At 47.4% G+C, this 26,673-nt stretch overlaps 11 protein-coding genes across 11 annotated transcripts; 5 read left to right on the top strand and 6 right to left on the bottom strand.

Annotated features, from left to right (window-relative positions):
• Window positions 1-329: 329 nt before the first annotated feature.
• Window positions 330-3,696, top strand: K441DRAFT_593922 (uncharacterized protein; the record flags this gene model as incomplete). The annotated part of the gene is made up of 5 exons (XM_067644932.1): window positions 330-481; window positions 535-567; window positions 621-3,086; window positions 3,145-3,507; window positions 3,570-3,696. The coding sequence occupies 5 exons, from the start codon at window positions 330-332 to the stop codon at window positions 3,694-3,696; spliced, it is 3,141 nt and encodes a 1,046-aa protein (XP_067497029.1).
• Window positions 3,697-3,733: 37 nt separating this feature from the next.
• K441DRAFT_355158 (uncharacterized protein) lies at window positions 3,734-4,471 on the bottom strand. The gene has a single exon (XM_067641337.1). It carries the CDS (start codon window positions 4,190-4,192, stop codon window positions 3,770-3,772), a length of 423 nt encoding a protein of 140 aa, XP_067497028.1. The 5' UTR covers window positions 4,193-4,471; the 3' UTR covers window positions 3,734-3,769.
• A 3,777-nt stretch (window positions 4,472-8,248) lies between these two features.
• K441DRAFT_682598 (uncharacterized protein) lies at window positions 8,249-8,884 on the bottom strand (the record flags this gene model as incomplete). Its single annotated transcript, XM_067651597.1, has 3 exons — window positions 8,249-8,552; window positions 8,609-8,683; window positions 8,739-8,884. 3 exons carry the CDS (start codon window positions 8,882-8,884, stop codon window positions 8,249-8,251), a joined length of 525 nt encoding a protein of 174 aa, XP_067497027.1.
• Window positions 8,885-9,085: 201 nt separating this feature from the next.
• Window positions 9,086-9,958, bottom strand: K441DRAFT_670738 (uncharacterized protein). The gene is made up of 2 exons (XM_067650322.1): window positions 9,415-9,958; window positions 9,086-9,106 (listed from the first exon to the last, which is right to left on the bottom strand). The coding sequence occupies exon 1, from the start codon at window positions 9,825-9,827 to the stop codon at window positions 9,552-9,554; it is 276 nt and encodes a 91-aa protein (XP_067497026.1). The 5' UTR covers window positions 9,828-9,958; the 3' UTR covers window positions 9,086-9,106; window positions 9,415-9,551.
• A 297-nt stretch (window positions 9,959-10,255) lies between these two features.
• K441DRAFT_670737 (uncharacterized protein) lies at window positions 10,256-10,959 on the top strand. The gene is made up of 2 exons (XM_067650321.1): window positions 10,256-10,843; window positions 10,933-10,959. The coding sequence occupies exon 1, from the start codon at window positions 10,494-10,496 to the stop codon at window positions 10,815-10,817; it is 324 nt and encodes a 107-aa protein (XP_067497025.1). The 5' UTR covers window positions 10,256-10,493; the 3' UTR covers window positions 10,818-10,843; window positions 10,933-10,959.
• A 922-nt stretch (window positions 10,960-11,881) lies between these two features.
• On the top strand, window positions 11,882-13,545 carry K441DRAFT_670735 (uncharacterized protein). Its single transcript, XM_067650320.1, has 2 exons — window positions 11,882-13,353; window positions 13,453-13,545. The coding sequence occupies exon 1, from the start codon at window positions 12,036-12,038 to the stop codon at window positions 13,335-13,337; it is 1,302 nt and encodes a 433-aa protein (XP_067497024.1). The 5' UTR covers window positions 11,882-12,035; the 3' UTR covers window positions 13,338-13,353; window positions 13,453-13,545.
• A 363-nt stretch (window positions 13,546-13,908) lies between these two features.
• Window positions 13,909-15,898, bottom strand: K441DRAFT_691161 (uncharacterized protein; the record flags this gene model as incomplete). Its single annotated transcript, XM_067652457.1, has 5 exons — window positions 13,909-14,718; window positions 14,778-15,023; window positions 15,161-15,661; window positions 15,704-15,821; window positions 15,852-15,898. The coding sequence occupies 5 exons, from the start codon at window positions 15,896-15,898 to the stop codon at window positions 13,909-13,911; spliced, it is 1,722 nt and encodes a 573-aa protein (XP_067497023.1).
• A 957-nt stretch (window positions 15,899-16,855) lies between these two features.
• On the bottom strand, window positions 16,856-18,855 carry K441DRAFT_670731 (PH domain-like protein). Its single transcript, XM_067650319.1, has 3 exons — window positions 18,343-18,855; window positions 17,528-18,283; window positions 16,856-17,461 (listed from the first exon to the last, which is right to left on the bottom strand). The coding sequence occupies exons 1-3, from the start codon at window positions 18,562-18,564 to the stop codon at window positions 17,198-17,200; spliced, it is 1,242 nt and encodes a 413-aa protein (XP_067497022.1). The 5' UTR covers window positions 18,565-18,855; the 3' UTR covers window positions 16,856-17,197.
• A 391-nt stretch (window positions 18,856-19,246) lies between these two features.
• K441DRAFT_593879 (elongation factor 2) lies at window positions 19,247-22,889 on the top strand (the record flags this gene model as incomplete). The annotated part of the gene is made up of 6 exons (XM_067644929.1): window positions 19,247-19,309; window positions 19,367-19,387; window positions 19,442-20,397; window positions 20,478-22,013; window positions 22,087-22,427; window positions 22,483-22,889. The coding sequence occupies 6 exons, from the start codon at window positions 19,247-19,249 to the stop codon at window positions 22,887-22,889; spliced, it is 3,324 nt and encodes a 1,107-aa protein (XP_067497021.1).
• An 83-nt stretch (window positions 22,890-22,972) lies between these two features.
• On the bottom strand, window positions 22,973-23,390 carry K441DRAFT_354897 (uncharacterized protein). The gene has a single exon (XM_067641334.1). The coding sequence runs from the start codon at window positions 23,293-23,295 to the stop codon at window positions 23,056-23,058; it is 240 nt and encodes a 79-aa protein (XP_067497020.1). The 5' UTR covers window positions 23,296-23,390; the 3' UTR covers window positions 22,973-23,055.
• K441DRAFT_354919 (uncharacterized protein) lies at window positions 23,216-24,629 on the top strand. Its single transcript, XM_067641335.1, has one exon. The coding sequence runs from the start codon at window positions 23,486-23,488 to the stop codon at window positions 24,365-24,367; it is 882 nt and encodes a 293-aa protein (XP_067497019.1). The 5' UTR covers window positions 23,216-23,485; the 3' UTR covers window positions 24,368-24,629.
• The last annotated feature ends 2,044 nt before the right edge of the window (window positions 24,630-26,673 follow it).

The following is a 26,673-nucleotide window of genomic DNA, read 5'->3' as shown; positions in this document are numbered from 1 at the left end:
AACACCTTCCGAGAAGGCGATGGAGCACCTCCACGTCATCCTGCAGCAGCGGTCTATTCTCGACTTCTTTNCATGCAGGCGCTTACTGATTTCGGGCGGACTTCAGTCAGCCGCCTACTAAAACTTGGATGCACGAATGACGGCTTCGGACCCTTGACAAACGAATCCTTTCCTTCTTTGGGTCCTTCGTCTTCCCGACCTGTGCCTCAGTGCCCCACTACCAGGGTCCATAATTGTTTAACAGCCCGTCAACAGACGCGTTCCCAGCGCACTCTTTACTCTTCCTTACAATGGCTTCTAGAGTCAATTCCAACCAAAGCCCGGACCCAATGCCTTCCTCTGCTTCGAAGGTCTCGAAATCGAGCGAGGAAGGAAAAGGCCAAGAATCTAAGCCTGCCGACAAAACTAAGCCGACGCCCAAGGCACGAGAGCTATGGAACAGATTAGGATTAGACTTAGGCACCGTCTTGATTATGATGAAGTACAATTTACCGATCGATTTCAGTGGATGCATGGGCTAATTTATATTCCTAGAGCTGCTATCCCGCCAACCATTTCTCTATCAATGTAATAGCCTCCCACAATTCTACCCTCCCAAAACCCGCGCTCATAATATGCAGATACCAAGCAGATTCGGTGGCGGATACCTATTCAACCCTTGGGTACCTCGTTGCTATTATCTCAATCCTCGGGTTCTGCATAATGCCTCGAGCAAAGTTCATCCAAACTATGTTGTTCAACGTGATAAGCACCTGCGTCGGCACTGCTGTTGCTCTGCTCATGATTTGGTCCTCACTCCAAGCTCGAAATCATACCACAGTACCGGGTGCTCCTTTAGTTCGCTATAACTCTTCACAATCAGTTGTATGTGCCATATGGTTATTCTTCCAGATCTACTTGGTCAATTCTATGAGGGCGAAGTTTCCCCAGTTTACACTTCCTACAATCATTTACGCCATTTTCGTTAATGTTGTGGCCACCTACGGTCCTCAATTCACCGAAATGTCCCAAGGGATAGCATTCGCAAAACGCATGCTGGAAGCCTTCCTCACTGGACTCGGCATTTCCACAGGTGTATCATTATTCATAATACCAATGACTTCAAGAATGGTTGTTTTCAGAGAGATCACCGGGTTCTTGGGGGCACTGCGTGGCGCACTTCAGGCGCACAAGGCTTACATCCAAAGCCTGGAGACTACCGATATGTTCGGCTGTGCCTTTGAGCCAACCGAGAAAGATGCAAGAAGTAAGAAGTCAACCAACGCTAAGAGCAGGCCAGAAGTCGAGGCTGTAAAGAAAGTGATGGCCGCAATTACTGAACTTCATGGTAAATTACATGGCGACCTCCCTTTCGCGAAGCGCGAGGTTGCTTTTGGAAAACTTAGTCCAGATGATCTGGCAGAAATGGTAAAACTTCTACGAGGCATCATGATTCCGATACTTGGCCTCTCATCTATAATTGACATCTTTGGTCGATTCGCAGAATTAAACAACTGGAACACGGATCACGACGCTGAATCCGAAGAATTGCGGAAGAAAGTTGTCCACGAATGGAATGAGATCATGACAGCAGTCCACGAGCCTCTCTCCAAAATCATTGAAGTCATGGATCAAGGATTGGAACACGTTCTGTTGACATTGCAGTTTGTCAAACCACCCAAGAAAAACGCGGGCTCTTCTGGTGGCGAATCGGACGACGTGGAAGCGAAAGGCAATGCAGCACAGCCAGGAGATAAAGGATTTGCCGACCACCTCGACAAGCAAAGCGAGGAATTCTATCAAGGCAGAGAGATGACCCTCAGGCTATGGTGTGAGCGTAAGGGCATCAGATTAGCTCCGGACTTCTTCCAGCACCCTGCTACAGCCTCGTATGATGAATCGCTAGAAATTAAACAGGAGCCACCTAGGGTCCATCAACGAAACCAGCGGCAGCTTTATCTCCTCCTTTTTATGGAGTTCTTGCTCTATTCTACCAGCCGTGCTATACTTAAATTTGTCCGTTTTGCAGACAAGCAGGTTGCCGATGGAAAGATGTCGAAGTCGCGTCTCATTGTCCCTGGAAACAGGAGACTGAGGAAGTGGATCGCAAACACATTCAAGGTTGAAGATGCAACGCACGACGACAGCGCCACTATTGCTGACATTGATGGGAGCAATACAATTATCGCACTAGGATCAGCATACCAGTCCAGAAAAGATCCGGAACATCTACCTCCCCAAAATTTCTGGCAGCGCATTGGAGACTACATTCGAGTTTTCCCCAGATTCCTTCGGTCCCCTGAATCAGCATTCGGTTTTCGAGTTGCCTGTGCAACTATGTCAATTGCCATTGTGGCCTACCTTCGCGATACAGCGAAATTTTTTGTGGAGCAACGATTGGTCTGGGCTATGATTATGATTGCGATTAGCATGAATCCGACCGCAGGACAGAGTGCATTCGGCTTCTTGCTTCGGATTGTCGGCACTACTATTGCTATGATTATCGCCTTCTTAGTGTGGTACATACCAGATGGCAAAACGGCGGGGGTTCTTGTTTTCCTTTGGGTCTTCGTCACCATTGGCTTCTACGTACCCATCAAGCAACCCAGGTTTCTTGTTATTGGACTAATTAGTGTGGTCACTGTCACCCTCATTATCGGGTATGAACTCGAAGTCCGTAAGATAGGCCAGGCCGCAGCATCATCAAATGGCCAGCCATTCTATCCGATATACCTCCTGGCACCATACAGGCTTGCAACTGTCGTAGGAGGGTTGGCCGTTGCCTTCATTTGGACCTTTTTCCCATTTCCGATTTCCGAACACTCAGTTCTGCGGCAAACTCTTGGCGCATCCCTGTATTTGACGGCAAACTTCTATTCGGTCGTCCATGAAACTGTTCGTGCTCGCATTCGTGGCGACGAGGGTGACATGGAGCTGAAGACTAGCCCAGGGAGGAAACTGGAAAAGGCTCGCAATAAAGTATATGCAAAACAAATGCTCTTACTAGACGGGCTGAGAACTTATTCAGCCTTTGTGAAATGGGAAGTGCCAATCGGCGGCAAATTTCCCAAAGAGCAGTACGATACTATAATTCAATGCGTCTCTAAGTAAGTCTTGCTATGAAGTGAATATTTTGTAATACTAGTAAAATGCTAAACAGAACAGTATCGTCAACTATATGTCCCTTGCCGAGTACGCCTCCCGCACCTTTACCGATCTAGCGGTCTCTGACGGCGATAACTCTGAAACTGAGTGGTTTAACGGTTTCAGGAGGCTTATGGGCTCAGTCAACATCACATCTCATGAAATCACATCGATGCTTGCTTTGCTATCCGCCAGTATCACTAGCGGCCAGCCACTTCCACCATATCTCACTACCTCTCAGCCGTATCAACTTTCCCGCAAACTCGAGGCTCTTGATCATGATATCTTGAGTGTTCGCCACATTGCTGAGCCGGGGTACGCGGCTTTTGCTGTTATGCAAATATCAACGCGCTGCATCATTGGCGATCTTGAAAAACTCTTGATGTAAGTTGATTGCACGCTCTCTATACCTTAAATTCAAACCGTACTAACGGTGGTCTATGTAGCACCGTGAAGAATCTTGTTGGAGAACTAGATTTCTCATTCCATGTCGTCAGCACGCAAGACTCTAGCGAAACTACATCCAAGGAGACTCTCTTCATGCCACCTTCTCAGGGAAGCAAACAAGACTAGTGTTGCAATCGCTTTCTTGTATCACATATTTGTACTACGGCCTCTCATAATTAACAAGGGTTCGAGAGCCCTCTTATATTGGCCGCCCGGTCGGCTTTGGTATTCTCGACGCTGCTGTCTTCCAATTCGTCAGATGTAACGGTGCTGCAGTATGGATCGCTCTTTCATTCAGACCTCTCAGCAACGTTACTTTTCGCGGCGTCTCCTGTCCCATAAACCGATTATCATTTGATCTAATCTGATCCCGAATCTTCTCCGTCTTATTTCTCGGCATCGACAAATAGATCACGATCCACTGTTCCAACTCACTCACATTTTCAATAGCCAGTGTTCCTGGGGCCTTCACCGTATGCCACCATGCCCTTTGCCACATCGAGTCTTTCGTTGCCGATGTAGCAATCTCCCGCCTCAACATCAGCCACCACAAGGCAACCACGTTGACGATGTTAGTGTGCAATATATCCATGAATTCTAGATCAGATTCGAGGACGCTCATTTGCGGTGTTGAGTCTAGTAAAGGTCGAAAATCCTCTCGATAATTGATTCATGTTTTTGGAGCGCCTAACGCTGGACCCGGAGGTGAAAGATCAAGCTCTGGGTCGAGTAGTGAGTTTTATTTATCGGATGTACTGTATCACCGCTGAAATGAAGGGGAATAGTTGATCAGGGAGCTGAGGGTAGTGGACAGGCTAGGCGTCTCTTGTTAATTGAGGGAAAAGGTGAGGCAGTGTCTAGCTCGCGCTAGCGAGGTTTTTGAGCCCATCGAGGTTCATTCTAGTTATAATACTCTAAATTTAGATAACGAGCCTACCAGACTAGCTCTAGAGAGCTCCAAGTGGAGCCCTAAGTTCTCATATTTGGCTGGGCCTCTGCAGATTTGGAAACCGATAAATACAATTTATACCCCCCAATCGCCTCAATAGTAACACGAGAAGACTTATTAAATGTCCCGTTACTACAATCACTAAGTTACACCCCAGCATCACCCTCATGCTCCTTTCTTGCAATACCCTACGCTTTTTGAAACTCGCTAATACCTCTGCAGATATTCACTGAATCGCATTACCCACAACACCCCTCCTGAACGCCCTGGTGCCCTCCAAACCTGGCTCAATATAACAGATTTGATGCTACCATGTTTTAAAACGACTAGCCGCGCGGATCGACTGGATGGCGGTGGCAGAGAGATAGATGAGATTGAAGATAAATATGAATAATCTACTACCCGAAAACAGTCCCGCCACGCACCACTTTAATATTTGGACGGGCCATGAAGGCTGATTGGCTGGAGCGAGCATTATCAAGGCCGGCTGATGTTACACAATAATTGCCTTCCAAGGTCGGGCTTCTAGCACTGCTGCCTAACACCTGTGAGGTTGTATTTGGAATACAACATTCCAACAATTTTTGCTTTGGCCACTTCAAGCTTCATAACTTCCCACTACCAAAAGCCTGTCGCAATAGCATTTGGTGCTTTTGTAGCCCCTAATGATGGCCTTGCCGCCGGCGCTCGTACCTTACATGGGTTAATCTGCGATCATGTTGATCAGCTCAATCAACTTACCGGTTTGGGCAGCATGATTGGTGTGAAGAAGGTGATTAAGTCAGAGCTTAGCCGAGTTCTGGGCCAGTACTCCCAACGATAACCTTATTCATTCATCGCGATATGCTTATCGTTATGAAGTGATATGGATACGATATTAAATCTTATCAATGAATGAATATTCATAAGCTTATGAGTATATATATATGATTTAGAGCGTTGGTGGTAGTTGGTGGTGTTATAAAGGGGTAGTACGGTGTTCGCAAAGGATTGTGAATACGCCATCCTTCCTAGACACACCCCCCAATCTGCCACCTACAATCAAGCCCTATGGCTTCCCCTACTTCAGAATCTCTTTTTATTAACTTCGACAGTAGTTTCGACAATTATTGGTTCGAGAGGCAGAAGAGGGGTGACGATTTGGGAGGACTCCGAGGACGATCGCCTCCCTAAACACCTTGCCAAGCCTGGTGATATTGCTTATCAAGTCAATGTGGCGATATTATTGCGATAATGAATATCTGGAGGCCTTAATGATATGAATATGATAAGTGGTATGAATATACATTCATTCATTACTGGGAGTACTGGTTCTGGGGCTCTCGACAAAGAGGGGATAGTAGAGGCGCACATGATATTTTGGGCGTACAAGAATGACCGACTCCCGTAATGTTGAAAGTGGTCTAGGGTAAGCTAGGGTAACTTAAAGCCGTCTGTGTATACATTTTAGAGTATTTTGAAACCCATACACTAACTAATACTATTATGCAACTACAGATGCAGATAACCCGCTTATAGAAGGCGCGCAGGGAGTCTTTAGAATAAGACTTAGTAAATATATACTATATAGATAGCTCTAAAAATAGCAAATCTAATGCAGCAGCTATATGCAAAATAGAAAAGAAATAGGATTAAATGCGCAACAAATTGGAATCTAGGACCCTATATGGAAATTATGGACGCAGAACTTTATATAGTCTATAGGGCCCTAGAACACCTAAAATAATAAAGACTAAAAGAGAAACAGGTTTATATCTTTATAGACAGATAGGCGGCTATTAAGAGATTATAGCTTAATTCTTATATAGGAGGGCAAGAACTAGTCTTTAAAATTACGTAAGGTTGTTCCTATCTAGCTAGTAGGAATATCTTTATTAACTCCTATTAGGTTCCTAGCTACCTAAAAATCCATAGAAATAAAATAGCAGATAAACCAGCTAAAAGGGGCCTTTTTAGAAGAAAAAATAATATCTTTATACTTCTCTAGTCTATCTAGAAAGGCGAGTAAGAAAAAAGATACTAGAATAGTGGAAGAATAATTAACAATAGAATAAAAGTAAAGAAAGACACTATCCTAGACTCTATAAAGGAAACTACTCATTTTCTCTTAAAGCCCCTAAGGATAAATATCCTAAAAGGCTATAATTAGCTTTCTTTTAACTAAAACTAGGAAAGGGCTTCTTTAAATCCTTCTCTAAGATAATAGGGAAGGACGAAGAAGGCAGATGCTTTAGGGATTATAGATCTGTATAAACTCCTAAGCACCTCTTACTAAAATGCAGGCTATATTAGGAAGATAGAAGAGAAATATAAAGACAGCTAAGCTCTTCTCTCTCCTTAGAGAAGCTTTTCTGCACAAAGAAAGAAAGAGAGGCGCTTTTTCTATTCCTAAGTAGGATAGAAATAGCTACTAGAAAATGGCTAATAGCAGCAGGATCTCTAGAAGGAGGTAACTCCTACTAGAATCCTAGTAGATAGACTATAGAGGGCAAAAGGATAGGGATCTCTCTAATAGTAAGGCGAAGTTATACTACCATCATTCCTTAGCTCTCAAGCATAATCCATACCTCCCGGGATATCGTTACCAGTATCCCCTTCTCTACTTCTAGCACGGTGCACTGATTTGGGATCTAACTTTAGTTTAAGCTCAAGTGTATTGTTAAGCGGTTTTAGCTACCCACAAAAGAAGAAAAAAAAGCGATGCATATGTATATCTATAGGGGAAGGTGATAGGGTTTATACGGGTTGGTGTCGGATAGAATGGACGATCCCTATCTGGGTAGATCGAGTAGTAGTGGTTAGGGTTAAGAGGTGCGTTGTCAATAGGGGCTGCCGAGATCATAGGCTTGTGGAATGTATTTGTTTGATGGCACAGAATTGGATTTGGGGGAGTACGGCTAAGTTGGGTTAAGGAATGGAGGAGGGAAGGAGGCACTGAACTACTTTAGTAAGAGAGTGCTGTCGTAGCCGACTAAATGTTAGGGGTGACAGGTGGCTAGGGGAGACTGTTGGAAGGAACATCAGAGTATTCCAGAGAGTATCATTATAGGATATAATCACGATGGACATTAAGGCGGCAAGATTTCAGTGATTGAATAGTCTTTGGATTCATCTCAAAGCTTCATAAGGCTCAAACCGTGTCGGTTACCTTCCCTGAAAATGAGGGCTCAACAGCCCTAAGGATAACATCAAGCCTTCGGCACGATATCAATCCGCTGTGGTGGCAATAACCCGCAGAAGGCGTTATGCGGGGAGACGTTCAACATAGCAACGAAAGTGAATGATACTTTCGCCAAGCCGTGCAACACCTATACCAACCATTCCATGCTCCCAACCCTCCACCTTCTTCATGGAATACCTTCAAGGAACGATAGAAACGGCAACGACAACAAACAATGCCAAAGCATTATGAGCTCTCTCGCCAGGCCGCTAGGGACGTTCCCCCTCTTACCCAGTGCAAAAGCAACGGTCATAGGTCGCTTTCCCGGGTTCCAATTAACGCCAAGTATTATGCATCATGCGTGTCGAGAATTCGTGATAAAGGGAATAAAGAAATAAAGGAGCCGCAGAATAGAAGAAGTGCTGGTTAATGATGGTGCCGCCAGAACCGTCCGCCGGAAAGGGGTATCACAAGGACGCAAGGCCCGACCAAGAAAGAGAAGGCTCGCACTTTTGTAACCACATCTATATGCAACCGTACATAACATACACTATATGTGGAACAGGTGTTTACGGTTGCGGAACGCGATTGTGTGGGTGGTGTCCGTTGTTCTGGCCCAAATTGTGGAATTCATAGCCAGGTTGTTGTGGGATGTAGTTGTCGAGACGAGGGGAGCGGTCGAACACGATGTCCATGATCTCGCGCAGGAAGCGACGATCGGCGCTGTTCAAAGCCGCACGAAGGCCGACGCTTAGGACAATACCGAGTGCGGAGGCAAGTGGACCCCAGACGTGGATAATGCTAGGCTGGAAGCCTAGGAGGGCAAAGAACCATAGCGCAACGGCAATAGCGCACATGTGCCCAAGCCCATAGCTACATATGATTAGTCGTCCGCTATTTAGCTAGGAAGCATGCTGGGGTATACTTACATTGGCCGGCTCAGCGAGTGGTAGAATGCGAGAACGAATAGGTAGAGGGTGCAAACACCCCAGACACCTAGGGCACTGGCAATATGCGTAAGCGTAAGAGCCTCGGAGCAGGTGCAGACTTGATCCTTACACGTAAAATAAAACGTCTAAAGGCATGCCGAGGAGTTGGAAAGCGGTTTCTGGGTTCTGTAGCATCAACCCGAAGACTAGGTCGACGATACCAGAAAATAGCTTCAAGATGAAGACCACTAGTTTAGACACCTCTAGCGCCTTCATGATGTTATGTGTTATTGTGGGTGCGGATCAGCTAAGTATGGATGTTTTCGGATGTGTGGTAATGTGCCTGTGTCGTAGCGGGGGAGAAGACCGCAGTCAGTTACCCCTTGGGTGCTTTGGGGTTAAGGATGTAGGCCTGATCGTAAGGGATTAATGCGAAGGGGCTTAAACGCGAAAGGCCGTGGTTATGGGTGAAGGGAAGCTGGGGACGTTTCGTCTGATCTTTGTATAGTCAGTGGTTGGTGACGTTGCTCTAGGCGGGAGAGAAAGAGGTGGGCAAGCGACGCCGGGGAAAAGAATGTTCTAAACGAATGGATGTAATTAGAGAGTGCTTGGGGTATTAAAGGAGAAGAGGTGTAAGAGTGAGGAGATGGAGTGTGGAGGGAGAAGGGAGAGTTGACCAGCGTTGGCAGGTCGGAGAACCAGAAAACCAAAGATGATGCATAGCTTGGGCTCGCCCAAATCAATTGGAAACGATGGTTGGACTCTGGGCGATGAGCACACTAGCCTAATTGCTGAGCCTTCCTTACAGTACGGTATTGGTATTCTTTCAACCATACGCGGCTGTGATAAAACAATTGCCGTCAGAGTGCGCTACGATAGGCTGCGGCAACGCCCGTCTAAAGTCATAATCAACATTACGAGCTGGGAGCGTATTTCTTTCCCTTCACTGATCCAGTTTCAAGACGTACGAGGGAGGTCGTCCTCTGTACTCCGCCCACTCCATTTTGCCGCAACGCGCGGCGAAAGACCACGGAAGCGCCTGATTGGATTGTTCTCGAAGAAGCAGAATAGTTCTGTGGCTTGATCGTACACCGAGCTCCCCGTCCGAANCATGGTCTCGTGGGTGACCGTGAACCCGAAACGCCAAGAGAAAAGGCCGCAGGGACAGGAGCTTTAGAGACTTCCACCTGCTGGTCGCCCACCGCGGTGGGCTTGGCATCGTGCACGTGCAGTCATCCACCTGTGCGAGGACCAGAGCTGTTATCGCGGATCTGTCTGGTCTTAACACGGAGACGCATTTTTCAGGTACTCAGTCGCCCACCTAACTGCGTTTGGTGTGTTGCAGATGACCTAGCGTCATAAGTTAGTGAAAGTTTTGCTTTGATCGCTGACCTCAACCCAGCCAACCCCTCAGCTGCAGCCTTGAGACACAGCCCTGACAGCCTCCTCTTTGTCGCTATAAGAGTTTGATGCAGTCTTTACAACTCCTATGCCTTTCGGCTTATATGTGTAGTATGATAAGATGAAGGAGATTTGATGAGAGAAATAAGAGACCAATAGCGAGGTAGGTTCGGTACTATAGTTGGAATGAATCCTTACTTACAAATAATAGAACTTCATACGTTCTTATCAACGTCATCATGAAACCGGACCGTACGAATCGCCTAGAATCTCGGTGCGAGTATACGACTTCTCAACATGCCTATCGTCGAATTTACAAAATAGCCTGTATTTGCTGGCTCTGGGGGTCCAGCACAGTTATGAGCGGGACATACGTGGGACTGCGGGCTGAACGAAGTCAAAATATACTACTCTTAAGATGGCAAAATGTACGTTTTATTGTCCTCGGGAGATTTAACCCAGCTAGAGTATAGGCGAACTGACAATGTTAAAGTTTGTTTCTGAGCGGCTTGGATCATCACATGCGGCAGTGTTGCTCCTTGGCCTCATCATATCCACCGCGGGGTACACTGCCGGATGCATGAGCATATATTGGAGTTCTCAGGATCTAGCAGCAGTTGTCTCATTATTCTGCTTAGCGCTAGCCTTTATTGAAGGATGGTGGAATCAGCTTAGGCTAACAGCGGCGGAAAGAATCCTCGTTCTATTGCCCGTTGCGCTGAATTGTGGCCTTACCTGGGTTCTCGCATGCAGCAGAACACAGGAGGGAAGAATTCAAAGCGACGAAAAGCTCTCTGCCGATCCTTGAGAAATGCATCACTCCAGAACAGATATCTAGGTTTCGTCTTAGTATTCATTAGCAAGTATCCAACGAAGTTGGATTTACGTAATATTAAGCCATACGAAGAGCGAGGTAAACTTGCTTGTTAGTATTTCAATGTACGCATACGTTCTCGTATCGAAATCTGTATTGCGGAAAGTTAAATCTGCTCCTACACGGTAAAAGTTATCATCAGGAGTCTTTAGCTGCTTACAGAGTAGTTATGAAACAATATTCTAGGCGAATCAGTCAATATAGAGTTATTGGTTACGCTCTAAAACTCCGTGTACTCATCGTTTTCTAGTCCTTTTAGCGATACTGCATCCTCTTGCATATGATGTGTGGCTGGGCAATAGTCATGCTGCGCCCCATCGTCACAAGCAAACCGTGCTTGCGGCGGTCGTATTAGTTGTGAATGCCTGAGAATTAAGCCCCGTCAGGCATACTTCCTACACTCTTCTTTTTGATTCAAGTGCGCTTCTTCTACACCCCCTGGCCAGCATTAAATTTCGTTGATAGCTTGCGACATATTTGTGAGGGGTAGTCATCGAAATTCCTGTTGTGCATCGTTAAGGCAACCATCCAGCCTACTCGAAGGCTATCGCGCATGAGGGCGGAGCGAGCTCCTTACACTCTATCACATGCGTTAATTATTCCCAGTAATTGACCAGTTCAACGCAAAGTACTACCGAAGTGTTCCAACCAAGCCGCCGTACAAACTTCCGCGACCTCATTGTGCGTGATTTCATGTTCCGACAAAATCGCCTGTCAACCCTCGTCCACGGGTACAACGTATATCAGATGCTGGATTTATTGCGCTTCTTTCGTGAAGTTGTGTGGATCCTTTGGCCATTGGAGGCAGGTTTGCTCCTACGCATACCTTTTCAAGCCAAAGATGCATTACTTCAGAAGCTTGCAACCTCCCCAATAAAGGCGTTGCTTTTGGAGTTCTGGCTATGCTCGCCTATAATCGTTATGGTATTTGCGACATGGATTTGGTGGAAACAACGTCAGGAAATCCGGCAGCTTCGCAGACAGTTACCAGACGACGACGGCATGATAGTAGGATCCCTAGGGGAGCGGCAAGCAGCCAATTTCGGTATATATTATTTTTCCTGCTCAAATATATTGGAGACTGCTGATTCAATAATCTTGAGAGGTATTCAGGGTGCTGACGTTATGATAGAGCGATATAACAGCCCGAAGATGAACTCGCCGCAAACAGAAAATGCGAGCTCGAACGCTGAATTGATGTTAAAAGGCGGAGTTGGCTTAATTGGAGTGGTGCCTCGCTCGACAGATGAATCAAATGCGGGAACGGTGAATGATGGCCAGGATGAAGTGGTGATCACCGACACCGTGGCTTCGGTATCGCGCATTATCGATAATGTGACATTACCCAATGATCATGAGAATAACGACATGGACACTATTCAAAGTCAACATTATCAAGACGACCTAGCACATCGCCCCGGGCCCATTGTTGATGCTGCCGCAACCTCCCAGGGACACTCTAAGCCTGATTCCGACGCACGAGCACCACGAAACGAAAGGAGAAAACAATGGATGGCACAGAAGAAGGCGAAAAAAGGACAGAGAAAGCAAGAAAATAATGCCAAAAAGGAACGCAACAAGAGAGAGGGAGAAGTTGAGGACGGATTAGATCAGAATGGAAAGAAAAGGCAGCATCACAGGCATTTCAACCCGGACTTCAATGACTCTCGTCGGTCATCTAGAGGGCCAGCGTCTATCCCACTACAACAGCCTATCTTAAACATGTACTTCAAAGGCGGAATGATAGCATATTCGTCAGAAGTCGGTCATATCCCGCAAATGTCGTCCACAGGTGCTCTCCCTTTGCAAAATGTGGCACACCATTATCTGGAAAAAATATACCATTCACATCCACAAGCGCCGATGCAGGGACGAGGTTACTCACCTTTTGAACCTGGTTTATTGCCGCAACCTATTCTTCCAGGCTTTCCATACCGACCCTCTATGCCTATGGCTATGAGGGGACAAGTACTTGGCAGCGAACAGCGCGAAAATGCGAACGTACTGTCCCCGTTCGCTGCCTCAATATGGTCAATGCCTGCTTCAGAACCCGCTCAGTCAAGCCGACCAAATCGGATTGATTCTCCAGCAATCGTTGGAGTGGGGACCTGCGGTACATCAGACGCCAACAAGGTGCGGAAGGAAGCCGAAAAAACTTTGCGGTCGATTCTAGTAGGGCCTAAAGACCAAAAATCCGACTCGTCCACTGAGGGTAAACCGGTACCAAGACTCACCGCGCTTGCTGAACCTTTCTATCCAGAAATTCTCAGTTTACATCGACGGTCTAGTGATGGTAGTGATAGCGTCTCTCCCAAGGCAAAAGCACGAGGAGTAGAGCGTGCCTCTACGCAACCTGCGATGCCATTGCTAGAGAAAGGTGATGATCCGGTAGAAGAATGCCCAATAGTCGGGATATCGCGTCGTATGACGTATCCGGAATCTAACCGGAATTGATTTTCATCTATGTCGGCTTAGCTTTGCATTAGCATGTCAACAATAAATTAGCGTTTCAACGCTAAGACAGGGTTTTGGGTGATAAAGCATGAGATAAGGGCAACGAGAGACATGCTGTACGATATGAATCTATAATTCTGCGTCCTTTTCAGGGTTTCTTGTTTGTTGTATTGGAAAACGTCCACTGGTATTGGCGTTTGCGTTGGCAATTTTTCGGGTTTGGAATGAACACGTCATGTGGGGGTGTAAGGTTCCAACATCCTTCGGTGAGCGACTAGAGGTCAGCTTCAATACACGTTAGGTTTTTTTACTCTCATTCCCGGAGTCTGGCAGCAATGGTTTTAGAAGGGAGATAATGACTTTGGTGAAAGAGGTTAAAAGAAGATTCTTAAGGGTCGTCACGCTACCGTGGGTCCACCGGGAACTACACCCACTCTATCCTAGTCGCAAGATGACCAAGACAGTTTCTCTACAAGGGATAAACTCCAGGGGGATCCCTTGGAATATATTGTATTATTTTCAGGTTTGCCAAAGAATGTAATCGTTACCTGCATAATCCATCATCCATTACTCAACATCCTTGTCCAAACTTTCTCCACCGTTTCCTAAATCCAACCACCCTTCTGTCTCCCATATGCCACCTCCCTTGCCTCTTGACAACTTCAATATCCACATCGAGCATGCCACCGAAAATCTCCCGCGCAAACAAATCCCCTCTAGGCCATTGATTCGAACCCTCAACAATATGGCCCGTGCCCTCGTCCAACTCGAACCAAACATTAAAGTACGGTATCTCCTTCGCTAGACTCTTTCTAAAAGCTTGCCGCCCTAGACCGGATTTAGAAGCTTTAAGAGTATCAATTGGCTTTTTATATTGAGTCCACTCCTCGTCACTTGCGAGAATCGCTTCACGGAAGAAGGCAGGCGTCGTTTCCCCTAGCTCGAAAGGGATGGGGACAGCCACCATTGCGGCGTGCAATTTTCTATGCGGTGGCGCTGCATTCTCGTAGAAAACTACATCGCGGCCTTGATCATGATACATACGTGTGAGACATTTCATGAAGTTCCGGATTTCTTCCCACTCATCGTCATCGCATTCAAGTAGATTCGTGCGGTGTTGAATGGGCGTGATGACTGCGCCACCTTTACTGACTTCAGGTTCTGTAGGGAGGGTAAGGAAGACGCGGGTAGCGAGGGAGACAATCGGCGCGATCGGTGGTTGAGGAGGTGATTTGTCTTCGTGGTGGCAGAGAGGGTAGGAGTCTAGGATACGGTTCATGCGTTGCAAGTCTGAAATAGCGGCGTTGCGAAGGTTGATATCTGATTTAGGAGCTCGAGCTGCGAGATTTGTCGCGTTTTCGTCCATATAATCGAGATCATTCTACGCAACTTAGTAAATGCTTTGTATAATGGTAAACAAAAGCTCGACTCACATCAAACTTTGCGTCCTTTGCGATGCGTTCTGCGAGTAGAAGGCCGGCCTTCCCCACCGGGATGTCCTCTTGTGTGTGTCTCTTGCCTAACCATATCCTCAATGCTCATATCCTCATTCTCTATTACGAGGCCTCGCTCCCGCCCCCTCTTAGTGTCGACGGCTTTGACCTCACCTTTCCGGTCACCTGCTAACATCCAACTATCTATTGCTCCCAACACAACCACATCTGGCTCCTTGCGATTCACCTCAAGCTGTGGGGCATTGGCCGCGCCCTTTAACTTTCCTTCATCATTTGTGCCTTAAGTTTGTTCAATGCCGTCTAATCTAGAGTTGTCGTGCTTGTTGATGGCCGGGGATCTCGAATAATTCGTCCCTGGGGTGGATCCACCTCTTTATCTTCCTTAGAGGGTCTCTTAATTCCCCGGACTAGCTTTCGCTGCTGGTATAGTTCTCCGCTGGTCTTTTCTTTACCAACGTAGTCCTTGTCATACATTTTCCTCCGATCGACCTCAATCTCCTCTCTCGCATCATCGAAGTCGAGTAGGTCACCATAACGCTCCAATACTACATCTTCGACTGAACGGCCGGTTTCTTCGACGGTTTTGTATACTGCCTTAAGCTTTGTCATGTGCCATTGAGGCCCTGCATCCCCAAATGTATAATTGACTTGTCGTTGCGCAGGCTCTTCTTCGACTTCGGGCTCGTCATCCTGAATGTCGCGCAAATGATGATTCGATTCGGCCTGGTGCATCTTCATTTGGTGATCCGCCTGTGTCGCCCTTATGTAGGTCGACTTCTCTTTTTCTGACGCTGTACATAATCCACATCTAATGAAGGAGCTTGCATCCAAGAATCTCTTTGCGGATCCGCATTCGCAGCTTCTTCCAGCCTTGTATCCAAAATGTCATCCTGGAGGCATACCCTTTTCAACCCAGCCGCTATCATCTCCAGAGGCCGAAGAAACCGATTCATCGCGTTTCCCCTTGCGCCTTCGGCTTATACGATCCTCGTCATCTTCCGAGTCGAATTGCTCGCGCCGTGATTTGTGTCTGCGCCTATCGTATTCATCATCTCTTGACCTTGATCTATTTCGCCTGTCCTTCTCCCTCTCCTTCGCTTCCTTCATTCTCGCTCCTCGGGTGTCTCATCGCTATGGCGGCGCGACCGCTTGTATCTACGTCGCTCTTTTCGGTCTTCTTCATCTTTTGAGCCGTGGTGTCGGGATGAATGGTGGTGCCTCTGGTGGTGTTTCTGGTCCTTGTCCTAATTTATAAATTAGCTTTGACACTTTATTTTGGGCGGTGTTTAGTCCAAAAATTAGGGAAATGAAAGACAGGATAAAGTCAACCTGCCTTAGGGCTTGTTTGATAACTTTTTTTGACCAGGTCAGATCGGCCAGGTGGATATCCACCAGGTCAGCTTTTTAATACCTGTGCGCCCTATATTAAGCGCTACTAGTGGGCGCCAAAACGGGGGTGTGTATCCACCTGGTAGAAGGCGTCCGTTTGGTAGGATCGTCGCCAGGTGGGTGAAAAGGCGGTAACCCGGTTATGTAATGCGCACAGAGCGCCAAGGACGTCGGAAAAGCCCTGTAGCATTATTAGTAGTTAGATCCTCCTTGTCGGTAACCGTTTCTTGCACTTTTCGTATATGCACGCCTCATAAGCCCATCTAGAGGCTCTATACCGTATATAGTTTGGTGTTGAAGTCTCTGGCCATGGGACCACAACAAGGCTAACAGAAGGCCTGAGGATTGCCGGGATTCCGTAATTGGGGAAAAAGGGAAGCCGGAGAGTGAGAGTTGGATAGAAGTTTGCGTGGAAGTTTGGGAGGATATTCCGCTGCTGTCTGGAGAAGAGAAAAGAAAGCGGAGAAAGAGGAGAGGAGAGCGGAGGGGGAGAAGTCGAATCAAGAGTGGTATTTAGTTAACAAGAAGCAGCTAAAATAAGGGAGCTCCGGGAGCTCCGAGAGATCCTAGAAGCGTGACTGTGTGAATGTTGAAGGATGTAGGCCAAGCACATAGTTCAGAGTGTAGAAAACGGGATACAATGCCTACATCTCTTTGTATTTCCGAGGATGGTGGATTGATTTTAGTGATTGAACGAATAGAATTCGATTATACCTCCAACAACTACTTTACAAATAATATACAAAATTTAAGGATCTCCAGTCTGGCAGCGCGTTGGACTGGTGCCAAGTAAGTGCGCCTTTCAAAAGCCACCCAGGGCCAGTGCTGAATCCGTCATAAATCATTTCGTCGTAGACGCTAAATGTGCTAAAGAGAAAACCACGCAGGTGGTAGTAACACCGAGATACAAAAGGGGCTGTATGGTGGTAGACATTGAGATTAAAATCGGCAGTAGGTTATGAAAGCGCTTGTATAGGTTGATAGAGGAAAAAGGAAACGGTGATAAATGAGTGGCGATTACCGCGGAAATGATGCTGCAGGTATAGCGGCATTAGGACCCGCAGCGGCCGTACGTTGGAGCTCAGCCTCTTTCCTTTTCGCAAGGAGGCTTTTAAAAGCGCCGAGCCAACAAGCTAGGGCATCCTCGTCTGGAGCACAAAAGCGATAATTACGTTCCTCGGAAATGATTTGCATGCAGTAGCGCTTGCTCCTTGAGATTGGATCGATTTCGACAGCATTGATGATATTAGGGAATGGGATGATGAGGTTCGCAGAGTACTCCTAGGTCATTGTATTAGAGACGAAGTCCGATATGAAGCACATTATCAAAGGATGGAAATACAGTACCTCTTCATTCTTATACAGCCCAAGAGCCTTTGGCCGTAGAACTACCCAGAGTTTCTTCCATTGTCGGACTCCGCGTTTGGATTTGAGAACATACAACCAACCATGATATACTACTCGTTCATCATCGGGAGTCGCGCTAAGGCTACTCACCTCTCTAAAGCTGCGATCTATAGTTGGTCTGTTCTCGCCAGGAGCAGCAGGTGGCAGCGATCGTTCAGCATTTTTCGTGTTCGCCAGCGATAGGGAGGAGTCTTGGAAAGCAGCAACCCCTGTTGTATCCGAAAAGTCTGAAAAGGACCCATGCTCGTTACCCGAGTAGCTCATTATAGTGTGAGACGGACGCCGAGCACTGTGCATATTCTCAGGAGCAATCGAACTTGAAGGCCTGCGAAGTCCTTCCGCTTCTGATGAACTAGAACCCAGGCCATCTCTTTTCAAATGACGTTCAAACCCTTGGAATGTTTTTTGGGCAGGGCTCATTAGGATCATTTCCTCTTCTTCCTCGTCGATTCGCGCTTCGCTCCGTATAAGCTGGACCCATTCTTGCGCGTCCTTCTCAGAAGAAGCGCCCAGGTGAAAGTTTCGCGACGGTGAGAACAAGCCAAACACATGATCCATCTTGCGCTTTGGGTCCTTCTGGCGTGCAACGGCTGTAACCTCAGAGAGGTTGACCTGATGTCGCAATTTTGTTTCATCTTTGTCTTTGTATATAGATAGGAAGTTTGGGCGGAGGACGAGGTGTATGGGTTTCCATGCCTGTATTAAACGAGAGCTGTCAATAGTGTCTAGCTGTACCAATAGGTACCAAACTGTACCTTAGTCTTTCTGGTCCGTTTAAGAACCGTTCCGGACTTGACGACTCTGTCAAACTCAAAGCTTCCATTTTGGTTCACGGGCGATATCACATCGAGCTGTAGTTTGTTGTTGCGCATAGCTTCGCTTGAACGCGACTGGGGTGGTTCAATCTTCATGCCCGCGTGAGGGAGTTGTCGGGTCGACTTTGAGGTGCGAGAAGGCTGCGACGTGATTTCGGCCATGTCGGTTATAATTTAAGAAGAGGCAGAGTATATTAAAGCACTTGAGCACCATCTGCTCATGATCGGGGAATGTGGTGGGTGACGGTTGCCAGTCCTACGGGGTTACAGGCGAGGCGGCTGGTATTATAGGTGAGGTGCAACGAATGATGGCAGCGGGAGCGACAGGGCGTCAGCATGCGCAGGAATAGTCCAGAGAAGTCAAGAGATTTTCATAGTAGCGAGAGTTGTTTGCTCCACGTTGAGGAGTTGTGGCAACGTGGATCGAGTATTTGACGAGTATTTGAAGGGGTCTCAGTAGCAAGCCAGAACGGTATGGCGGAGAATTAGCGGAGGTTTAATATGGTTGACGTATGCAGCCACCACCTGCCCCAGAGAATTGGGGGGGCTTGGTGGGGGTTTGAAACGACTCTGAAATTTCAACGCCCGCACTCACAGCCAACCATCAAGTAAGACGCCTACTAACTCTGATCACCACCTTGTAGGCCTACACTTCTCTTTTTTTTCCTTTCGTCATTCCCAAGATACTATCGCGCGCGTCAACAGAACTGCTGCGCCCTCCACCATCTTCCAGGCCTCACGCTGAAGAGCCGTACCTTGAGACACCCGCATTGCAGATAGGCATCTTCTCCGAGCTCAGCATCCTGGAAAGGCTTAATATTGTATTCCTAGTCGTAGGGGCAAGATGCCTGTGGTGAACCCGGAGAAGCTGGTTTCGCTACAGCACGCGGCTGAAGGCATAAGAAACGTACCAAGAATCATGTTTACTGTACTTTGTAGGATTCGTACTGACTGCTATTCATAGATATGTGTTCTCGCTCACGTCGTATGTATTCACATCCTCTGATCTCCTCAGGCCCAACTAAACGCCATCTCCCAGGACCATGGCAAAACCTCCCTCACCGACGCCCTCATCGCCACAAATGGCATCATCTCTCCTAAGCTTGCAGGAAAGATTCGATATCTCGATTCGAGACCAGATGAACAACTGCGAGGCATCACAATGGAATCTTCCGCGATATCATTGTACTTCTCTCTCATGAGGCGCGCCAATGCAGACGCGAAGCCTGAGCAAAAGGAATATTTGATAAATCTTATTGACTCTCCCGGGCATATCGACTTTAGTAGTGAGGTCTCTACCGCATCTCGGCTATGTGATGGCGCTGTAGTCCTCGTAGATGCCGTTGAAGGCGTGTGTAGTCAAACCGTCACGGTCCTACGGCAGACGTGGATCGAGAAGCTCAAGCCTTTGTTGGTTATTAACAAAATGGACAGGCTAATAACAGAACTTAAAATGAGCCCGACCGAAGCTTATACTCATTTAAACAAACTACTAGAACAAGTCAATGCTGTTATGGGAAGCTTCTTCCAAGGCGAGCGTATGGAAGACGACCTCAAATGGCGAGAGAAAGTAGAAGAGCGAATCAATGCTGCGGCAGCAAAAGTCAGTGAACGAGCTGATGGCTCAAGTTCGACTGTTTTCGAAAATGGCGACAGCATCGATACCACAAGCACACCTGCAGAGTATGAAGAAAAGAACGACGAGGACATATATTTTGCCCCGGAGAAGAATAACGTCATCTTTAGCAGCGCCATCGACGGCTGGGCATTTACAATCAAGCAGTTTGCTGGCCTTTATGAAAGAAAGCTTGGCATAAAACGATCTGTACTTGAAAAGGTCCTCTGGGGAGATTTCTATCTAGACCCGAAAACAAAACGGGTCCTTGGATCAAAGCATCTCAAGGGCAGACACTTGAAACCTATGTTTGTTCAATTAGTCCTTGACAATATCTGGGCCGTATACGAGGCGATTACTGGGGGTGACAAAGGGAAGGGGTGCGTGGATCTCCTATCCTGTCCAACTTCTTCAATAGCAATGTATATACTAGACCAAATACTTATCATTCATAAAACAGAGATCCCACTATGGTAGAAAAAATAATTAAATCCCTCTCCATAAATATTCCACCTCACATTCTCCGGTCTCGAGACCCCCACGCATTACTCACCGCAATCTTCGCTGCCTGGCTTCCATTATCGACCGCCCTGCTCGTTTCAGTCATTGAATACCTCCCTTCACCTGCCAGTGCCCAAGCCGCAAGGATGTCAGACCTTATCGAAAATTCTCCCGGAGCCGACTTCGTAGCTCCAGAAGTCCGTGACGCGATGACGAACTTCAAGGTCTCCAAGGACTCCCCAGTCGTCGCCTATGTTAGCAAAATGGTCGCCATTCCGCAGAGCGAGCTCCCGGAAAACAAACGGCGAGGTGGCAGTGCACTAAGCGCAGAAGAGGCACGGGAACTTGCCCGTAAGAAGCGTGTTGAAATCGCTAGAGTCCAGGCAATCGCAAATGGAGGAAATTCCGACGTGGGTGGTCTTACGGATGCGCTCAGTGGTGCTGCGATCGGAGGGCCGGGAGACCAGAACAGTCCTCCAGACTCAGAAAGCAAAGAAGACCCCGAACACCTCATCGGGTTCGCGCGACTCTACTCCGGTACGCTGAGCGTCGGCGACTCAGTCTATGTTCTTCCGCCAAAGTTCACTCCAGCGAAGCCGCATGCCCACCCCGAACCTCAAAAGGCGACAATAACAGCGCTCTACCTCCTCATGGGCCGAGGCCTTGAGCCCCTTATGCATGTCCCCGCTGGTGTTGTTTTCGGTATTGGCGGTCTTACAGGCCATGTGCTCAAGTCCGGGACTCTCTGCTCTCAGCTCTCCGGCTCTGTTAATCTCGCTGGTGTGAATATGGGCATGCGGCCGATCGTGCGGGTGGCTCTCGAGCCCGTCAACCCTTCAGATTTATCGAAGATGATTGCGGGCCTGAAGATGCTCGAGCAAAGCGACCCATGTGCTGAGTACGAAGTGTTGCAGAGCGGAGAACATGTTATTCTGACGGCTGGCGAACTTCACCTGGAGAGATGCTTGAAGGATCTAAGAGAACGGTTTGCCAAATGTGAGATTCAGCAGGGCGAGCCGATTGTGCCGTATCGGGAAAGCATCGTGGCAGCCGCGGAGATGAATCCGCCCAGAGATAAAGACTTGCCAAGAGGAACAGTGGTAGGTGTTACGACAAGTAAACAAGCGAGCGTGAGGTTAAGAGTCAGACCCTTGCCAGCTGCTGTGACGGAATTTTTGGGAAAGAATGCAGGGGCGATCAAGAGGCTATACTCTGAACGAAGGGCGGAGGAGGAGGGGAAGCGCGGGAACGGCACGGATACACCAACTCGGCAGATTGCGGAACATGATGGGATGGAGGAGGCGGAGACTATCGAGACAGGACATGTCCTGTCTCTTGTAGAGTTCAAGGAACAGCTTAGACATGCCTTTGCGGAAGCGAAGACGGAGAAAGAGGCATGGAAGGGGGTGATTGAACAGATCACCGCGTTTGGGCCGAGGAGAGTTGGGCCAAATATCTTGGTTGACGCTACGAGGAGTAGTATCTGTAGTAAAGCGTAAGCGAATTCCCAGATTTATGTCTCTATACTCATCACATACGTTTCCATATGGACTACTAACATTCCATAGCCTTCAAGAACTCTCCTCCCTAGGTGCCCATTCAGCCTCACCAGCCCCTTCTAATCCAACAATAACTCCTTCCACTTTCACTGATAAAATCGCCTACGCTTTCCAACTGGCGACAGCACAGGGGCCTCTCTGCGCCGAGCCAGTTCAAGGAATCGCCGTGTTCCTCGAAGACGTGACCATATCCATCCCTGCTGAGGAAGAGAATTCTGCCTCGCATGATAGACTAGGCCGGCTGACCGGCGAAGCCATCAAGACAGTCCGAGACTCGGTAAGGCAAGGCTTTCTAGACTGGAGCCCGAGGATGTTGTTGGCAATGTACAGCTGCGAGATTCAGGCATCAAGTAAGTTCTGCTACACACTCTCTCCTATTTAAGAATGACTCTAAAACATTCTCAGCCGACGTCCTTGGCCGCGTTTACGCTGTGCTAACCCGTCGCGGTGGCACCATCCTCTCCGAAACCCTCTCGGACACCATCTCGTCCGCTTCCACCACTGGCTCCCAGACGTTCACCATTAGCGCACTACTCCCTGTCGCCGAGTCATTTGGCTTCAGTGACGAGATCCGCAAACGCTCCTCCGGGTCTGCGTCACCCCAGCTGCGGTTTGCAGGATTTCAGATGCTAGATGAAGATCCGTTCTGGGTACCGTTTACCGAGGACGAGCTGGAGGATTTGGGTGAGAAAGGCGACCGAGAGAATGTTGCGAAGAGGTATATGGACAGCGTGAGACAGAGAAAGGGCATGTTAGTGCAAGGAAAGATGTTGGTTAGAGACGCGGAGAAGCAGAAAACGCTCAAGAGGTAGGCGTGTGGCTGGTTAGCTGGGGAATGGCCAGGCGGCAATCTGCTGCAGTATGCCATGTGACGTAGATTCTAGCGCACTTGCTAAGTTGCATAACTGCTGGTCCAATGGAGTACGAATTTAGACGATGGGAACCGAAAATGATTTGACTGTTGTTCTTTCAACGCGGCTAAAAAGGCACCATTTTGTCTTGAAAGACGTGTAAAACTCGAAAGAAGGCAACTGAGAAGCCAAAAATAAGCGTAGAGGTAGACTTAGAAAGCAGTTGTCCAATTAGTGGCCCTGTTGAGAGTTGTCGCGGTTTCCTTGGCTGGCAGAATGCTGGCATTATTGTTGTCCTGTGGTGGTAAAGTTGGGTCCACGACAGACTCTCCCATGCTCTCATCCAGCAAATTCTCCCACACAACATACCAACTTTCTCAGTAGACCGCTCTCTACTCTCCCTGCCTCTTCCTCCGCACTTGTCCAACCCAGAAAATTCGAAGCAACATACGAGGGCGCTTTCAGTTGCTCACGCGACACTAGGAAATTCGTTGTCGCACAGATCATACCGCCCACGCCGTCTGCGAAACCAGTCTATTCGGCAAAAATTTGTGACCATGGACCAAGACTGTGCCTTTGACGGCACCGAAATCCCAGTCTTTCTGCCGGACGAGGACGAGCTATTAGAAGAGAATGCGCATCTTCACCGGCAGGTCGGGGTCCTGGAAAGGAAATATTTTGTGGTCAAGGATCAGCTCGAGGCAGCATGGGGGACCTTGGGCTTCTACGAATACCCGTTCCCGTTCCTTGCCCTCCCTCGCGAAATCCGGGATCAGATATACCTCTATGCCCTTACGGCTCCGCGCTCCATCAATCCGTCGCCGAATATTTTTGAGGAAGATCCATACACACCGAGGAAACCGCCCTGTCCTGAGTTGTGCCTTGCAAGTAAGCAAGTGTACCACGAAGCGAATGCGATACTCTACGCCAAAACGACGTTCGCGTTCCTAGATGCGGACGAGATGATGGACTTTTTTGATAGAATTGGGCGGAGGAACACGGCGCTAATCCAGTCCATATCGATCGCCGTCAACTACACGCCAATGCTTGACGGCCGAGCAGAACCATCGGATTGGGCGAACGCCCTTGGCAAATCCGGCCTAAGGAGGGTGTGCAAGATGCGCATCACAGGCGAGCGGGTCGGCGCGGGAGAATTTGAACACATGAAAATCGGCTCGGACTTAGCGTATGCCATTAAGGATATCTTTGTGCGAGACCGGGAGGTGAAACCGAGGATTTCTCTTACGCTCAAAGGATTCCGCAGGAACGAGCATAAGAAGTTTCCAGACCATTGGAAGATCGTAACAGAGCAGTGGTATGACACAAACGGCTACCGTGAGGAGTGGGAGGACTCGTGTGGGTCAGAAGACGAGTTATTTGAAGACTCGGATGGAGGAGAGTCCAGCATATGGGATGGCTCCGATTCAGATTGGATGTAGGTGGGGGAAGAATTTTTGTTAAATGCTATCACCAGTGGTTTTACTCCGTAGATTTACTTTTTACTGGCGTTTCCAAAACGGCTTGGGGTGGCATCTTCAAATCCAGCATAGTGTCACTTGATTTTTTGGAGTATATACATATGAGTTGCTCGCACGATATACATATTTTCACAGTCAGCCTATTACTATGTTCTACTGTTTGCACAATTCCTTAGCATAACTATTTCATTTGGCACAAGTAAATAAATCCTCTTCTAGATTTCATTGATCATCCTAATTTCATCACTGAGTATCTGCAGCTGAAGGTCACCCCACTATGAGAAGTTGAATTAAGGAAGTCGATTCGATGTGCTTGTTAAGCATGTGAGCATTCTAGTGATCATCAGTCATTCTTTTATTACATATGCTGCTCTCGGTGCATTGAAATCTAAAGGTGAAATAAAAATCGAGCACAAGATGCAACTATTTTGAATGGCTCTGCGATTAACGGAGATGCAGCGTTGGTGGGCCTCAACTGGACTGTATCACCTTACAATTGGCCTGATCTTTGAAAGATCTATTCCGGAACAAAGCGATTGTTCCGGAATCAACCGGCCAAAAGCGATACACGACTTGTTCCTCTTTGAGGACAACCTTGTTCCGGAATGAGGCAGAAATGATCCGGAACGTGTCGTGTGCCGGCATGGGGAAGAACAGGTTATTAAAAAGAGCTAAAGCTAGTAAGTTTTGGTAGAAATTACACTTTAACCAATAACTTTTGTCGATCGAGGGTCGATGCGTCGACCGAGTGACAATGCGGGTCGTCGTCGTCAGCATCGTCGTCAGCGTTTCGTCACCTACCTCATGTATATATAGACTCTTTTCTCTCATAGATCAATCAACATGCGAGTTCTTCTTTTCTTACCATCGGTGCACGGACTACCAATCGACAACTTTTTATAGATAACTGTACAAATAAAATAGTATAGATTAGGGAACTACTCTATTTATTTCACGAATCAGTTCGGCACACTTTCTAGCACAATCAAAGTTCTAACATGAATTTCAGCAGATATAACAGTTCATACTACCGCTTAGTCTTAAAGTTTGCAAGGATGTTAAATCTAGTCATCCCTGCACAAAGAGTAAGCTGACACTGAGTAATCATTTAGGATACAAGGGTAACCTGAGCGGGCCAGCAGCGCTCCCTGCAAGCGTCTCTGCTAGTGCTTATATCGCCACATCGCCACATTAAAAACAGTGCTTATTCAGTATTTTGTTGGCCCCCCATCTGCAGTAATTACAGCAAGGCAACGCTCCCTCATATTACCTGTATACTTTTCAAATTCTTTAGGCTCAAGCTTCTCCCATTCCTCCTCTGCGTACCTCCTAACTTCCTCCTTTATTATTAGAAACCGGCGTTATATTCTCCCCTTTAACAGCCTCCAGATATTCTTAATTAGGTTCAAATTAGGGGAATTCGCTAGCTATTCCATTACAAGCATACCATTCTGCTCCCAGGCTAAGCGCGTTGCTTTTACTAAGTAAATTAAGGTATTACCCTCTACAAGAATAGGCTAGTGTCGTAGTGTTTGCCATAACTCCCATGCAAAAGCCTTAATATTAGGGCATATATACGTACGATATACGTCGCCATTTATTGTCTTCTTCTTATACCTAAGCTCAATTAACCAGTCCTTTTCAAAAATAACCAAAGGCCCCTTATTCCCATAGGAGATACTACTATAAATTATCTAGCTTAAGTAGCCCCTAAATTTAGGGACACAACAATTAATATTATATTTCTCCTCGGCATATCTAGTAACAAAGATCTGGCCTCCACCGGTTCAAATAGAAGCCTTATCTGTCCAAGTTACTGCTACCCACATCTCAGGAGTCCATTTAAGGTAAGAATAGGCCCATTTTAGCCGAGCCTCTCGTTGTTTAGGTATAATAAGGGGCTTCTCAATAGCAATACGGCGAAAGTAGCCCTCCTTTTTAAAGGCGTTATATAAGGATCGCTTGCAGGCAGATATACCTTCAAGAAAGGCAATCTCCTTAAAGGACTTTTGTCGGTGCCAACGATCCCGCTTTACTTATGCAATTAAGCGCTGTCATATTGGGGTATTAATATTCGGCTTCCTTCCTCTCTGCTTTTAAGGAGTCCAAGTATCCTTTTAAAGAGAGGCAGAAATTGCAGTACGGGAGACACCAAGAGAGCTGCCAATCTTCTCATGAGTCCAACCAGCGTAGCGATTAAGGGTATATGCAATATTACGCTCGCGGGCAGAGAGCCAGGTTCCTGGCTGTCGAAGGACCGGATAGCG

Source organism: Cenococcum geophilum (assembly GCF_001692895.1).
Source record: "Cenococcum geophilum 1.58 unplaced genomic scaffold K441scaffold_85, whole genome shotgun sequence".
Lineage (NCBI taxonomy): Eukaryota > Fungi > Ascomycota > Dothideomycetes > Gloniales > Gloniaceae > Cenococcum > Cenococcum geophilum.
Note: the sequence above shows the minus strand (reverse complement) of the source record. Positions and strands in the feature narration are given on the sequence as shown.